Source organism: Tamandua tetradactyla, chromosome 2 (genome assembly GCF_023851605.1).
Source record: "Tamandua tetradactyla isolate mTamTet1 chromosome 2, mTamTet1.pri, whole genome shotgun sequence".
Taxonomy (NCBI): Eukaryota; Metazoa; Chordata; class Mammalia; order Pilosa; family Myrmecophagidae; genus Tamandua; species Tamandua tetradactyla.
This window is the reverse complement of record NC_135328.1, coordinates 2,150,721-2,165,825: the sequence shown is the minus strand read 5'-3', so window position 1 is coordinate 2,165,825 and position 15,105 is coordinate 2,150,721. Positions and strand designations below refer to the sequence as shown.

General features: G+C 55.1%; 1 protein-coding gene across 4 annotated transcripts in view; it reads left to right on the top strand.

The window, feature by feature from the left end:
- The window catches only part of FGD3 (FYVE, RhoGEF and PH domain containing 3), a 59,278-nt gene that overhangs the window by 21,171 nt on the left and 23,002 nt on the right, over positions 1-15,105 (top strand). For all 4 annotated transcript variants that reach the window (XM_077138697.1, XM_077138699.1, XM_077138696.1 and 1 more), the window contains exons 5-8: positions 345-481; positions 5,289-5,445; positions 12,755-12,893; positions 13,379-13,437. In XM_077138697.1, coding sequence (XP_076994812.1) covers positions 345-481; positions 5,289-5,445; positions 12,755-12,893; positions 13,379-13,437 — 492 coding nt within the window. The remainder of the gene's footprint in view (positions 1-344; positions 482-5,288; positions 5,446-12,754; positions 12,894-13,378; positions 13,438-15,105) is intronic.

Here is a 15,105-nt window from a genome sequence, read left to right as displayed (position 1 = left end):
TTCTCAGTGCCTCTCATAGACCAGGACGAGGCCGATGGACCGCCCATTGCGAGTGGCAGAACCACCTGCCAGGGTGGCCTGTCCCAGGGGAGCTTCCAGCCGTCTCCGAAATCTGCGGGGCTGAACTAGCCACGGGTGAAGCCGCCATGAGGCTGTGAGGCGGTTCCAATCAGATTAACGAAACAGGGCGGGTGATGACTTCCAAGTCCGTGAAGTCCATTAAGAAAAACTGCGGGGCAGCCGGCGCCCACTCCTGAGATGTCACAGCCCACAGCGGGGCCCGGCGGCAAAGCCAGCCCTGGGGCCTCGCCCGGTGACGTGTGTCCGGTGCCTCCACCCCCCAGGTTTTCTGCACCAAGCTGACCGAGGCAGGCATCCCTCCGGACGTCACCACGGGCATTTTCTCCAATATCTCCTCCATCTACCGCTTCCACGGCCAGTTCCTGCTGCCGGAGCTGCAGACACGGATCACACGGGAGTGGTGAGTGGGCTGGGGCCCACACGGGGCTGGTGGCCACAGAACTTCCGGAGAGTCTTCTTTTGTTTTACTTTTATCACGGTACCATACATAAACAGAACATCTTCCACCTAACCGTTTTCAGGCAGGGTTGTCACGTTCTCTGTGCTGTGCCACCATCCCCACCCACCCCGCCTGAAGCTTCCCGTCACCCAGAGGCCTGCTGGCGCTTCAGCCTTAACCCCCCACCCCAGGGGGGCTTCGGCGCAAGCAGGTTCGTGGCCGAGCGTGGCAGGTGTTCTGTCGCGGTGGTGGAGTGGACTGAGTGTTCTCCCAGCCCATGGGCTGCAAGCCAAGCAGGCGCTAGGGGTCTGTCCCCCCGGGCTGACTCCATCCTCTCCCGAGAGTGGGCACGGCGAGGGGCAGAGCCCACAGGGCACAGCTAGGGTCCTGGCCCATTCTGGACCCTGCTTCCCGGCTGAGTGACCGGGACCGGTCAATGTCCTAAGCCCCGGGTTCTCCATCTGCAAGATCGTCAGACCTCAGTGCCCACAGCATGGGGCTCTGTGGGGACAGATGTGTGGACACCCTGGCTGGCCGCCTGGAACAGCTGCATGTCCTGTCTCCAGCGCTGGAGGCCTGAGGTCCGAGACGAGGTCCCGGCAGGGCCCGCTGTCTCTGGAGACCCAGGAGAGAGTCCTCCTTGTCTCTCTGCAGCTTCCCGCCATCCTGGGCCCCTTGGCCTGTGGACACGGCCTCTGTCTCTGCCTCTGTCTTCACGTGGCCGACCTCCCTATGTCTGTCTGTCCCTGGGCGTGAATTTCCCTCTTCTTCTGAGGGCACCTACTCCAATGTGACCTCGCCTTCCTCATTAACTCTGCAAAGACCCTGTTTCCAGATAAAGCCACGTTCACGGGACCCGGGCTTAGCTTCGCTTTTTGGGGGACACGCTGCCGCCCCTGAGAACAGCTGAAACCACCAAGTGCTGGGAATGAGTAATTCCTAGGTGTGCTGTGCCTTTGCTTTTTTTGTATTTTTTATTATTTTTTTCTTCTTCTTATATATATTTTTGGTTTTTCTGTTTGTTTGTTTTGCTGTATTTTTTTCTTTGTTCTGCCTTTTTTGTTTTTTTGGGGGTGCTTGGACCAGGACTGAAATCTGGGTTTCCCACAGAGCAGGCAAGCATTCTTCCACTGAACTTCCCATGCGCAACATTTGCGTCACTCCAGAAAAAGAAGTAAAAAGAAAAAAGAAAAAGCTCATACATCCCATGCCCCTTCCCCCTCCCTCTCATTGACTGCCAGTATTGCCCACTATTCAATTTTTTTTTTACTCCTTATCCACCCCACCATTCCTTATTTTTTGTCCTTATTTTTTTACTCATCTGTCCATACCTTGGATAAAGGCAGTGTCAGACACAAGGTTTTCACAATCACAGTCACACCTTAAAAGCTTTATACAATCATCTTCAGGAACCAAAGCTACTGGAACACAGCTAAGCAGTTTCGGTGTTTCCTCCCACCCACTCTACTGCACCATAAATTAAAAAGGAGATATCTATAGAATGCATAAGAACCACCTCCAGACTCTGAAATCTCTCAGCCATTTAAACTTTATTTAAATTTCATTTAAATTCATTTCTCTCTTCCCCCTTTTGGTCAAGGAGGTTTTCTCAATCCCTTGCTGCTGGGTCCCAGCTCATCCTGGGAGTCCTGAGCCACATAGGGGAGGGCAGTGAGCTCACCTGCCAAGTTGGTTTAGAGAGAGGCCACATCTGAGCAACAAAAGAGGTTCTCTGGGGGTGACTTTTAGGCCTAATTTTAACTAGGCTTAGCCTATTCTTTGTGGGGAGAAGCCTCACAGGGGCGATCCCCAAGAGGGAGGGCTCAGTCTATTGAATTGGTTGTCCCACTGCTTGTGGGAATATCAGGAATTGCCCAGATGTGGAAGTCGAATATTTCCTCCTTTCTCCCCCGTGCCCCAAGGGGACTTTGCAAATACTTCTGTATTCTCTGCCCAGGTTATCCTGGGATGTGTCAGGGCATCACACTAACCTATGCCCCCACCAGGATCTCTTTTCTAGTGAGCACCCCCCCCCCCAGCATCCATCCCCTTCCTCTGTGGCCTCCAGTCATTCTCAGCAGGGGTGGCTGGGCTGGTCCTCGTGGGGTGTCCCTCGCCGTCTGCCCTCTGTGTCTCCCTCCCCCTTTCCAGGATGCTGCTCCAGGGTGTTTCAGGGTCTCTGCTGGCGGCCGGCTGGGCTGGCCTAGCTGGGGTCCGGGCCCCTTGCTTCCTCCCTGGGGCATCGGGAGCCGGGTGGGGAGTAGCACGGGCGGGAGGGCCTCGCCCTGGGAAGGACGCCTGGCCTCCGTGCCGCGGCCGCAGTGTGTCCTTGGGGTAGTCGGAGGGCCATCAGGTTGGGTGCAGCCATGCCGAGCCCCTGCCCACTGGGAGCAGGTTCCCCGCAGGGCCTGGAGGGGTCGGCCCCCGCGGTGCCCCGCCTCCCTGCTGTCACTCAGCCATGCAGTCCCCTCCAGCCCGGGCTGCTGCGTGTCCAGTGTGACACCCTGTCCCCTTCAGCCTCTGCCCCTGGGCCCTCCCCAGGGCCATGTCCCGGCAGCGCCTGCCCGTTTGTCCTGCTGCCCCCACGGGTGGGCGCAGCCGCTCACTGGTCCCACAGCGGCCTGGGGTTGGAACCCAGCTCATCCCCGCAGGGGTCGGCTGGCCGGTGCATGGGGCAGGGAGGGCAGGGCCCGTGTCCCCTGGTGGCTGAGGGTCGGCTCCACGCCCAGCCCCGGGGCACGCGGCCCCTGCTTCTCCCCGGAGTGTTCCGCAGTGGGGGGCTCAGCTGCCCACCCGCCCCCCCCTCACGGCCGGCCCCCTCCCTCCTGGCTCCCTCCCCCACCTCCCTGCGCGTCCCGCCTCACCTTGCACACCTGTGTCACACTCCTGTGGCGGGACACCCCGAGTCACACAGGCGGGGCGGGAGGGGCCAGCAGATGACCAGGGAGAGGAGAGGGCGTCAGGGCCCCTCCAGAGAGCGTGAGGTGGGCTGGTGGGGGGCAAGCAGGGAGGTGGGCACCGCGCCCCACCCAGGACCAGCCCAGACACTGCCCAGGCTGGACACTGCCCTCCCTTCCGGGACACTCTGTGGCTGGCTGAACCCACAGTCTGCGTCTCCACTGCAGCCGCTCTGGTTCCCTCGTTTACAAAGGAAAAGAAAAGACCAGAAACCACCACCATCAACAGCAAACACTGGTTTTGACCCTAAAGGAGAAAGGCAGCTGCAGGTTAAGTGGTGCCCTCGTGGTGGGATGGGTTCTGACCCCGCAGCTGGCTGCTCCCCCAGCCGGGCAGCGTCCCTTCCCCTGGGGCCGGCATGGCTCACTTCCCTGGCAGGTCTCTAAATCCCTCACCGCGCCCTGCCTGACCTGGGATGGGTGTTGGGGTCAGAGCTGAGGACGGGCCCCCCCGAGGCCCCCTGACCCGGGATGGGTGTTGGGGTCAGAGCTGAGGACGGGCCCCCCCGAGCCCCCCTGACCCGGGATGGGTGTTGGGGTCAGAGCTGAGGACGGGCCCCCCCGAGGCCCCCTGACCCGGGATGGGTGTTGGGGTCAGAGCTGAGGACGGGCCCCCCCGAGCCCCCCTGACCCGGGATGGGTGTTGGGGTCAGAGCTGAGGACGGGCCCCCCCGAGCCCCCCTGACCCGGGATGGGTGTTGGGGTCAGAGCTGAGGACGGGCTCCCCCGAGCCCCCCTGACCCGGGATGGGTGTTGGGGTCAGAGCTGAGGACGGGCCCCCCCGAGCCCCCCTGACCCGGGATGGGTGTTGGGGTCAGAGCTGAGGACGGGCCCCCCCGAGCCCCCCTGACCCGGGATGGGTGTTGGGGTCAGAGCTGAGGACGGGCCCCCCCGAGCCCCACCTGACCCGGGATGGGTGTTGGGGTCAGAGCTGAGGACGGGCCCCCCCGAGCCCCACCTGACCCGGGATGGGTGTTGGGGTCAGAGCTGAGGACGGGCCCCCCCGAGCCCCCCTGACCCGGGATGGGTGTTGGGGTCAGAGCTGAGGACGGGCCCCCCCGAGCCCCCCTGACCCGGGATGGGTGTTGGGGTCAGAGCTGAGGACGGGCCCCCCCCGAGCCCCCCTGACCCGGGATGGGTGTTGGGGTCAGAGCTGAGGACGGGCCCCCCCGAGCCCCCCTGACCCGGGGCTCCCGCGGCTCCCCCCACCCGCAGATGGAGGGCACGTGCTGCTGCTCGGCGTGATGCTGGCATTGCCCCCACCACTGAGTGACGACAGCCCCACTGGCGCTTTCCCACCCACCCCAGCCCCGGCCCACTAAGGCGCTGATTTGGGTGGCTGCCCTGCAGCGGTGGCCCCGTGCGTTTCTCTCTTTCTCTTCCTGGTTAATCTTCTCCTCACATTTCCACGCTCCCGTCCAAACCAGCAGTTGGTTTCCACCACCGGTGAAACGCAGTGCTACTCTCCCCATAAAACCGCCAGCCCTGGGTGTTCCCCTAATTTTTATCTTTGCTCATTTATTTCCAAGGGTGACATGCATCTCACTAACTGCCTCACAGCTTAGGGCCCCCCGTAGCTGTAGCACCGCCCTCTGCTGCCACTGCTGAAGGGCCTTACTGTGTTCCCTTTTCTCTCCCATGTTATGTGGGGGGGCCCGGGGGGGGCCTTCCCGGGAGGGGGCGTCTGTGCTGGGCGGTCCCCTGGGGAAGGGCAGTGCCAGCCAGCGGGGACGGCCCTCTGCGGCCCACGCCCGCCCGCCGCGACTCCCCCCACCCCCCCACCTGGTCTCAGCCCTGACTCTGCCCCCCAGGGAGGCCAAGCCGCGGCTCGGGGACATCCTGCAGAAGCTGGCGCCGTTCCTCAAGATGTACGGCGAGTACGTGAAGAACTTCGACCGGGCCATGGGGCTGGTGGGCGCGTGGACGCAGCGGTCCCTGCCGTTCAAGGACGTCATCCACAGCATCCAGGTGGGTCCCGGGCCGCGCCGCGGGGCTTTTCAAATTGGACTTTTTTCTCACTCAGGGAAGGTTATGTATGCCGCAACTCAGCACCCGGGACCTGGAGAGCATAAATAAATTAGGGGTGTGTCCCGAATGCTAAGTTTTGGCTCCATCCTTACAGAGACCTAAATTATCATCCCATTTCACAGATGGGAAAACTGCGGCCCAGAGAGGTTTTGCAATCCACTTTTCATCACACATTATTGTTGCAGAAACCTGGGCTCAGACTCCAAAATACGTTTGCTTTTCACCCAAGAAAGCACTGTTCATGTTTTGACCTAGTTATGAAAACATTTTCTCCATGCCTACTTACCACTTTCTCTGGGCCGATACTAATTATAGAATTTTAGATCCTAAAATTCTATAAAATCCTAGAGCGCGTTCCGTGTCAATGCCCAACATTCATGTAAAGGCTTGGTACTGTTTGTACTTTGAAGAGTCACTGTGGTTTAGGGATGCCGAGTTTGTTTGTAATTTTTTTGCTATTGGTACGTTTCAGTAAGCATCTCGTTGCATATCTCTCATTAGTTTCCTTATGATACGTTTTTAAGCCCATTATACCTGCTCCCAAATTCCTTTCCCAAAAAGGAGAGGAATGAAGAGATTTTAAAAGATGAAATGCTCCTCAGTATCTAGTGGCAGACAATTTAAATGCTATACTGACCTTTTACTTTTTCTGCAAATTGCCTGTTCATATCTGCAGCTGTTTTGTCTGCTGCGATGTTGGTCTTTTCTCATGGATTTCGAACTGTTTTTATATGTTAAGGATGTCATTCGTTATCTGTCCCAAATGGTACAAATTATTTCCCCCTACTTATGTTTTATTTGTCATGCTATTGGGCAGACAAGGTGCTTTATTTTTAAGCGGTCATGTTCACCATTTATTTCTAAAGTAATGCTTTGGGGGGGGGGGGAAAGCCTTTAAAGTAATTTGTATAAATACATTTCCCACCCCAAAATTATGTAAGTTATATCTAATGGCTTCATTTTAAAAGTGGGAGAGACTGTCCCAGAAAAGCTTCCAAATGGACTGCTGTAGGAGGTGAGAATCCAGTTTTCTTTTTCTGGATAGCTGACCACTTGTCCCAACACCACCAAGGACCCTGCATATGCGCGTGCAAGCACACACATGCAAACGTGCATGCGAGCACGTTCATATGCACACACGCTTTCAGGCACACACACATGCAAACGTACATGCGAGCGCACGCGCACGCACACACACACACACACACACACACACACACACTGACCGGAAGGCTGCCCTCCTTGCATACCAGTTCCCTGGGCAACAAAGCGCTTGGATCTCAGGGCTTGGTTATTGCAGCTTTATTGTACACTTTCGAATCCTGCAGGATGATTACTTAAATAATGATGCTGTTAACCGATTTTCTGGTGATTTCTGCATGCTGATTTTGTCAAGTTCTCTCCTCTCCATAAAAACTCACACGTTCGATTAGGTTGAATGTCTAGGTCAGCCGGGGGTGGCAGCAGCGCCCCGACTCTGAGCACATCCTCTCTCTCCTTATCCTCAGATCCTTCCGTAAATTCCTCAAGATGTTTCTAGAACTGCGTATTTCTCATTAACTGTTTTCCTTGGTACTGTAGGATTTTTTTGCTATAGTGAATTGGGTCATTTTCTGATTCATATTTTCTAAATGATCATTATTGGTCCCTAAGAAAACAAATTAACTATGCATGTGTGCACACACATGCATGTTTGTGTGTGTGTGTGTGTATACTTCTTTTTTGAGGGGGTGGTGCATGGGCCAGGAATTGAATCCAGGTCTCCTGCATGGCAGGCAAGAATTCTACTACTGAACTATATATATATATGTATATATATATATATGTATATGTATATATACATACTTTTTTATTGTGAAAAATAATGTATATGCAAAAAAGCAATAATTTTAAAGCATACAACAACAATTAGTTGTAGAATGGATTTCAAAGTTTGGTATGACTTATAATTCCACAATTTTAGGTTTTGCTTCTAGTTGCTCCAAGACACTGGAGACTAAAATAGTATCAATATAATGATTCAACACTCATACTCATTTGTTAAACCCTACCTTCTCTGTATACCTCCACCATCACCTTTGATCTTTCTCCCACTCTTTAGGGGTATTTGGGCTATGGCCATTCTAAGTTTTTCATGTTGGAAGGGGCTGTCGATAATATGGGGTGGGGAGATGGACCTAGTTGGTGTTCTGGAGAGGCTGGGTTCTCTGGGTTTCAGAATTTATCTGGTCTTCAAACCCAATCGGAGCTTGAAGGTTTCTGTTAAGTAATTGTAGTGCATGGAACCTTTGTAGAATCTCATTTAAAACCCTAGGTGTTCTTTAGGCTGGCGGGATCAGTTTTGGTTGAGGTTTGGCAAACCATGGTAAGTAGCAGCATCTAGCTGAAGCTTGTGTAAGAGCAACCTCCAGAGTAGCCTCTTGACTCTATTTGAACTCTCTCTGCCACTGATACCTTCTTTATTACACTTCTTTCCCCACTTTTGGTCAGGATGGCATTGTTGATCCCACAGTGCCAGGGCCAGGCTCATCCCTGGGAGTCCTCTCCCACATCGCCAGGGAGACTTTCACCCCTGGATGTCATGTCCCACGTAGCGGGAGGGCAATGATTTCATTTGCAGAGTTGGGCTTAGAGAGACTGAGGCCACGTCTGAGCAACCACAGAGGTTTTCTGGAAGTAACTCTTAGGCATGCCTGTAGGTAGTCTAAGCTTCTCTACTACCTACATAAGCTTCACAAGAGCAAGCCTCAGTCAAGGACTCAGCCTATTGATTTGGGTGTCCTTAATGTTTGAGACAGTATCAGGGGTTTCCCTGGTGGTAAAGTTTAATAGTTCCATATTTTTTCTCTTGTCCCTCAGGGGACTTTACCAATACTTTTTAATTCTTTGCCCACATCCTCTTGGATGTATCTGGGCATTACATTAAGCTCTACAGGTTTACAAGGATGCATTCCTGCTCTGGGCTCTGTGTTTGAGTTGATTAAATGATCTATGCAGACAGGTTAAGTTAGATTATGTGCTACATAAAATTTAGGTTCTGGACAAAATAAACCTCTCTTCCTTTGGTCTCACAGAGTAGACGCAGTTCTAAAATACAGACAGTGTCCTCTTTACCCCTGTGTTCTGATTTTCCTTAGTCCCAACCAGAACAGCTTCGTTCTTATCTCTTATTGAAGCCTGATCTCTTTTTCAGTTTGGCAGTTGCTGTGTGTGGCGATGGGGACCTGCAGAACTGCAGAAATCCTACTCTGAGCCTTGGGGGCACACAGGTTCCCAGAGCTCCAGGGAAACCCCAGGTTGTAAACACATAGCACAGCAACGCAGCATCTAGAAAGAACAGTCACTGCTATGGACTAAATGTGGCTGCTGTAAGAGCTCACAGTCTAGACCCGGTTTTCTGATCAGCATTTTCTGAATGAGACCATACGATATTTGCTCTTTCTTTTCTGGCTTATTTCGCATCACATAATGTCCCACAGGTTTATGGGAACCTGTGCCATGTCTGCGGGCGCGTCTGGGGGTTACCACTCGGGGGGACGCTGCTGGCACCCAGTGGGTGGAATCGGGGGTGCCTCAGCCCCCCACGCCAGCAGAGGTGGCCCCAATGGTCACATCACCACAGAGCTGTGTACTCATCACCACGGTCATGTTTTGAACATTTGCATCACTTCAGAAAAAGAAAGAAAGAAGAAAAAACTCATACATGCCATACCACTTACCCGTCCCTCTCATTGATCACTAATATTTCCGTCTACTCAATTTATTTTAACCTTTGTCCTCCCTATTATGTGTTTATTTTTTATCCATGTTTTTTACTCATCTGTCCATACCATAGATAAAAGGAGCATCAGAACAAGGTTTTCACAATCACACAGTCACCTTGTGAAAGCTGCATCATTATACAATCATCTTCAAGAAACATGGCTACTGGAACACAGCTCTACAGTTTCAGGCAGTTCCCTCTAGCCTCTCTAATACACCTTAAACTAAAAAGGGGATATCTATATAATGCATAAGAATAACCTCCAGGATAATCTCTCAACCCTGTTTGAAATCTCTCAGCCACTGACACTTTATTTTGTCTCATTTCTCTCTTCCCCCTTTTGGTCAAAGGTTTTCTCAATCCCTTGATGCTGAGTCCCAGCTCGTTCTAGGATTTCTGTCCCACGTTGCCAGGAAGGTCCACACCCCTGGGAGTCATGTCCCACGTAGACAGGGGGAGGGCAGTGAATTTTCTTGTCGTGTTGGCTGAGAGAGAGAGGCCACATCTGAGCAACAGAAGACGTTCTCTGGGGATGACTCTTAGGCTTAATTTTAAGTAGGCTTAGCCTATCCTTTGCAGGTATAAGTTTCATATGAATAAACCCCAAGATTGAGGGCTTGGCCTATTGATTTGGTTGTCCCTCTGCCAGCAAGAATACTAGGAATTCTCCAAATGGGGAAGTTGAATTTCCCCGTTCTCCCCATTTCCCCAAGAAAACTTTGCAAATACTTCTTTATGCACTGTTCATATCATGCTGAAATTTATTGGGGCATCAAAATCTCATGCCCTGTTCAAGGTCCCATGTACTTAAGGTGTTCAATTAAACTGTCCATACAAGTTAAATTTGGAAATGCACTAGTCAAAATAAAAATTTTGTACCAAATAAACATTTCTTGCTTTAGTCTCACACAAAAGTTGAAGTTTTAAAATTTGAATGACCGTCTATTTTCAACACCCTGCAATACTGACATTCCTTTGTTCTTCCTCATGCAAAAACACTATTTAATTTGTACATTTAGTCACTATCATTGTACACTCTAGGCATTCCTAGATTATACCATCTCAGTCTTTATCGTCTATCTTTCCTTTTGATTTCATCTGTGCCCCCAGCCCTCCTCCCTCTATCATTCTCACATTCAGCTTCATTCAGTGTACTAACATTATTGTGCTACAGTCAGGTAGTTTTGTGCTATCATTTCTGAATTTTTACAATCAGTCCTGTTGCACAATCTGTATCCCTTCAGCTCCAATTACCCAATATCTATCCTATTTCTATCTCCTGATGGTCTCTGTTCTTAACTGAAATTCTCCAAGTTCACTCATTCATGTTAGTTCATATCACTGAGACCATACAGTATTTGTCCTTTTGTTTCTGGTTAATTCCATTCAGCATAACGTCCTCAAGCTCCACCCACATTATTACATGCTTCATGACTTTATTCTGTTTTACAGCTGCTTAAGGGTCTGTTCAGATTCTGAGCATTTTTTCTAACTTGTATTTTCAAATATTTTCCAACGTTTACAGGAAAGTTGCAGAACTGGTGAGCTGTTCACATTTTGTCTTGTTTTCCTAATCATCCTCTAGATGCCCACACAGGGCATTGTAGGTTTTGAACCTTGGGGAGCAAGCTGAGACACTGTAGCCTTTATCAGCAGCTGTGAATGGGGCCATTCTCCTCCTGATTATCGGAATCAGGAAATTTGTCCTTGATACAATAATACTATCTAATCCACTGGCGACAGTTGTGTTTCGGCATCTGACCCAACAATGTTCCTTTTTCTTTTCATTTTCTGCCCCATAACCCAACTCAGGATCACCCACTGGTCAGCATATCTGTCTCCCTTGGTCTGGAGCAGGGGCTCAGTATCCGTCACTCCTGGCCTTGGCACTTCTGCAGACTGCAGGGCAGCTCCGTGCGGGCTCGCTCTCGGTTTGGGTTCCCTCTGTTTCTATGTGACTCGATGCAGGCCGTGCATTCTGGGCAGGAATTCCAGACGTGCTGAGTCCACCTCGCTGCACAGGGGGCTGCAGATGCCCCCGGCGGGGCTCCTGGCTGTGGAGCTGCCTTTGTCTGTCTGTTAATAAGTTTTCTGCGGGGAGATACTTTCAGATACTTTGAGATGATGTCAATATCTGATTCTCCACTGTCCCTGGGTGATGCTTGCCTGAAACAGTTGCTGTGATCACTGCAGGCTAGTGGTTGTCTAGCCCTGCCGAACCCACCGTGTTTTGAGCTCCTTTGCCCCTGACCTGGCGGTTGTTCCCAGCCCTGTGCCGGGAGAGGAGACTGAGGACCAGGGGTGCCCAGTGGGTGGACGCAGGACAGTGCCAGAAGATTCCGTGTGCTTCCACAAGCACGTGCAGTTGTGAGAGCTGCTTGTGCAAGAGGGAGGCAGGACTTCTCAGCCCAGACTCAGCAGACGGGTGGGCACTGAGGAGAGACGAGAGGACTCTGACAGGTAGCCGGAGTGGTGGGCCTGCGGGTCAGTGGGGAAATTCACACTGAGGTCAGGGCTGGGGCTCAGGTGGCACCCAGCAGTGAAGAGGTGCTGCCGGCTGAGAGCTGGAAGGCTGTACCTCACAGGGACTTGGGGGGCCCTCAGGACTGTGGGGTAGGGGCTGCAGGGGTCTCTGCACACACACGTGCCACCTTGGGCCTCACCCACCAAAATATTCCCACAGCGAGTAGAAGCCGCGGGATGCTCCGAAGCAGGGGCTTGGCTTCAGTCCTGCATGCCCAAGTGAACGAAAAAAGTCGTAGTTTTAGGGAGAGCGCCAGTCTTTGTCCATGCATTTATTTTCTCAGACGAGGAGGGAGACACAGTGAGCAGTGGGTTCAGGGCAACCCACCAGGGTCCAATCCTAGCTCCGTCAGCTTCCCCACCTGTGACTTGTGGGCTGTGAACTGTAAGGGCTGCCTCTCGGGGCTGCGGTGCAGGAGCCGAGTGGGGGCTCCTGGCTATGCGTGCAGGTGTGTGTGTGTGCGTGTGTGTGTGTGTGCATGTGTGTGTGTGTGCGCGTGTGTGTGCGTGCGTGCGTGCGCGTGTGTGCGTGTGTGTGTGCGTGCGTGCGTGCGCGTGTGTGCGTGTGTGTGTGCATGTGCGTGTGTGTGCATATGCGTGCGTGCGTGTGTGTGCATATGCGTGCGTGTGTGCGTGTGTGTGTGCGTGTGCGTGCGTGTGTGTATGTGCATGTGTGTGTGCGTGTGTGTATGTGTGTGCGTGTGTCCATGTGCGTGCGTGTGTGTGCATGTGCGTGTGTGTGTGCGCGTGTGTGTGTGTGTGTGTGAGCATGTGCGTGTGTGTGTGCGTGTGCATGTGCGTGTGTGTGTGCATGTGCGTGCGCGTGTGTGTGTGCGTGCGTGTGTGCGTGTGTGTGTGTGTGTATGTGCGTGTGTGTGTGTGTATGTGTGTGCATGTGCGTGCACGTCGCTGGGGGGTGGGAGTGGCGCCATGCCCACACGGCTGTCTGGCCTGCGCCCCCAGAAGCAGGAGCTGTGCGGGAACTTGACGCTACAGCACCACATGCTGGAGCCCGTGCAGAGGCTCCCCCGCTACGAGCTGCTGCTCAAGGATTACCTGAAGAGGCTCCCCGCAGACGCGCCAGACCGGAAGGATGCCGAGAGTGAGCTGGGGGGGGGCTCCTGGGGGGGCAGCGTGTGGTCCCATGAACCAAGAGCAGGGGGCTTGCAGAAAACCCGAAAGAGAGAGGGGCCCAGGGCCTCCAAGGCAGAGACGAATCGCCCTAGAATTCTGTGGCAGGAGCTTGGGGGAATGAGCAGGAGCGTGGGGGGCCCGAGTGGGAGTGTGGGGGCCCGAGCAGGAGCGTGGGGCTGCAGCAGGAGGATGGGGGACCGAGCAGGAGTGGGGGGACCGAGCAGGAGTGGGGGGCCCGAGCAGGAGCATGGCCTGAGCCCCACACTCCTGGCGCACCAGCCACACCAGGCGGGCTCGGGGTGGGAGCTGGGGAAGCCCCCCTGCTGCAGCCCCTCGGGACGCCCCCTGCCCACTGTGTGTCTTCAGGGCGGTCCAGCCCCGGGGGGTGCCCACAGCAGAGCCTCAGTGCCAGGGCTGCCTGAGCCCCTCCCCCCCGCCGCCTCTCCCCTGCAGGGTCCCTGGAGCTCATCTCCACGGCCTCCAACCACTCCAACGCCGCCATCCGCAAGCTGGTGAGTCTGGGGCTGGGGGGCAGCAGGGCCCCCAGTCCCCGTCCTCCATCCGTCCCACAGGCCTGCTGCCCCCAGCTCTGCGGTCTTTGCGACGTCATCCCAGGCCCCGTGCCTCAGTGTCCCCGTCTGTGCGATGGGGACACAGACAGACCGTCTCACGGGGCTGCAGTGGGGCCTCTGCGGCCCGGCTGCGTGGAGCGCCGGAGCAGCCCCTCAGGCCGAGCCCTCCGCGTTCAGCGCTCACCCTCGCGTGGGCTCCCTGCCAGGGCCGGGCCGGGACCCTGAAGCGCCGCGTGGTGAGGTCTGCACCGTGGCCGGTCCCAGGACCTGCGAGGGGCTGCCTGCATCAGAGCAGGGCCTCCCGGGCGCCCCTGCACACGGGCTCCCGGGCAGGGTTGTGAAAACATGTGCATGTGTATTTGTCTCCCCACAATGAGGCATCGGGAGGTTTCTCAGGAAAACCAAAGTCTTCTGGAAGACTCTGGAAGCCCTGGTCCCCGCTGCCTGTCCCCTTCCTGAGCCCCAGCGCTGGCCGCTGTCCATCTCACGCGAACACGGTTCTCTCCCTAGAAGAACAAGGAAAGTGAAACGTTTCCTTGACTTTAAATCTCTCCCCAAAGCGAGTATGTGAGACGGCCCGCCTGTTTGGGAGCAGCTCTTCCTGTGTGTGGCCCCCGGGTGCTTGTCCACTGGCAGTGGGGTAGGGGTCCCCAGGCCTGGGTAGCCCTCACTGCAGCTCCCCTTCAATCTCCCCCAAACTAAATCTACTGAAAGAAGAAGCTGTTCCTGAAAGCTCCACGGCCATGCAGCTGACGCGGAGCCTGTGGATGTGGGGGACTCCCACTGAACCCCCGGCCCTGAGGCCATCTGGCCTTCCCCCAGCTGGAAGGCGGCAGTCTGGCCCCATCACTGGTCCCTTTCTGGGCCTGCCATTAGTGTGTTGATTAACGTGGGGTTCCGAGAAGTCGAGGTGTCTCAGGAAGCCTCTGCCTGCTGCAGTCTGCACACAGTCACCTCCCAGGAGTGCCCTGCACTGGACCTGCCAGGCCTGAGGGATCCTGGAATTTTAGGGGTTCTCGTCCTGTGCTGGGGGGAAGGGGGAAGAGGGGTCTCTGTCCAGGGACGCCCTGCACCTGCTCCTGCCTCCCGTTTCCAGTCTCCACGACCTCACCCCTCCTGGGCCCCCGCCTCCTGCAGCCACCTTCTTTGTGCTCCCCTGTTCAGAACCCTGCAGCCCCCCGCAGCCCCCCATAGCCCCCAGGCGCACTGTCATCCATGCAAGGGGCAGCAGAGCCCGCCTCCGGCCTGCTCGGGGCATTGCCGGGCCAGCTTGAGGTCCAGGGTGGCGACTGCAGGTGGCTGGATGCAGCGCTTGGACCCAGCGCCTGCACCACTCTGCAGCTGCGTGGGTGCCCCCCACACCCCCTGGGCACGGGTGGGCCCGGAACCACCACTCTGGCTGCAGGGGAAGGCCCTGTGTCGATGGGCTGAGGCTTAGGGCACATGCCCGGCCCCGGGTCCGTGGATGAGAATGGACCAGAAATCCTGGCCCGGGTTCCCAGGGCTGATATAGTAGGAAGGCTGGCGGCTGCCCACGTTGTCGCTCACTGCACCCCCACATTGTCGCTCACTGCACCCCCACATTGTCGCTCACTGCACCCCCACATT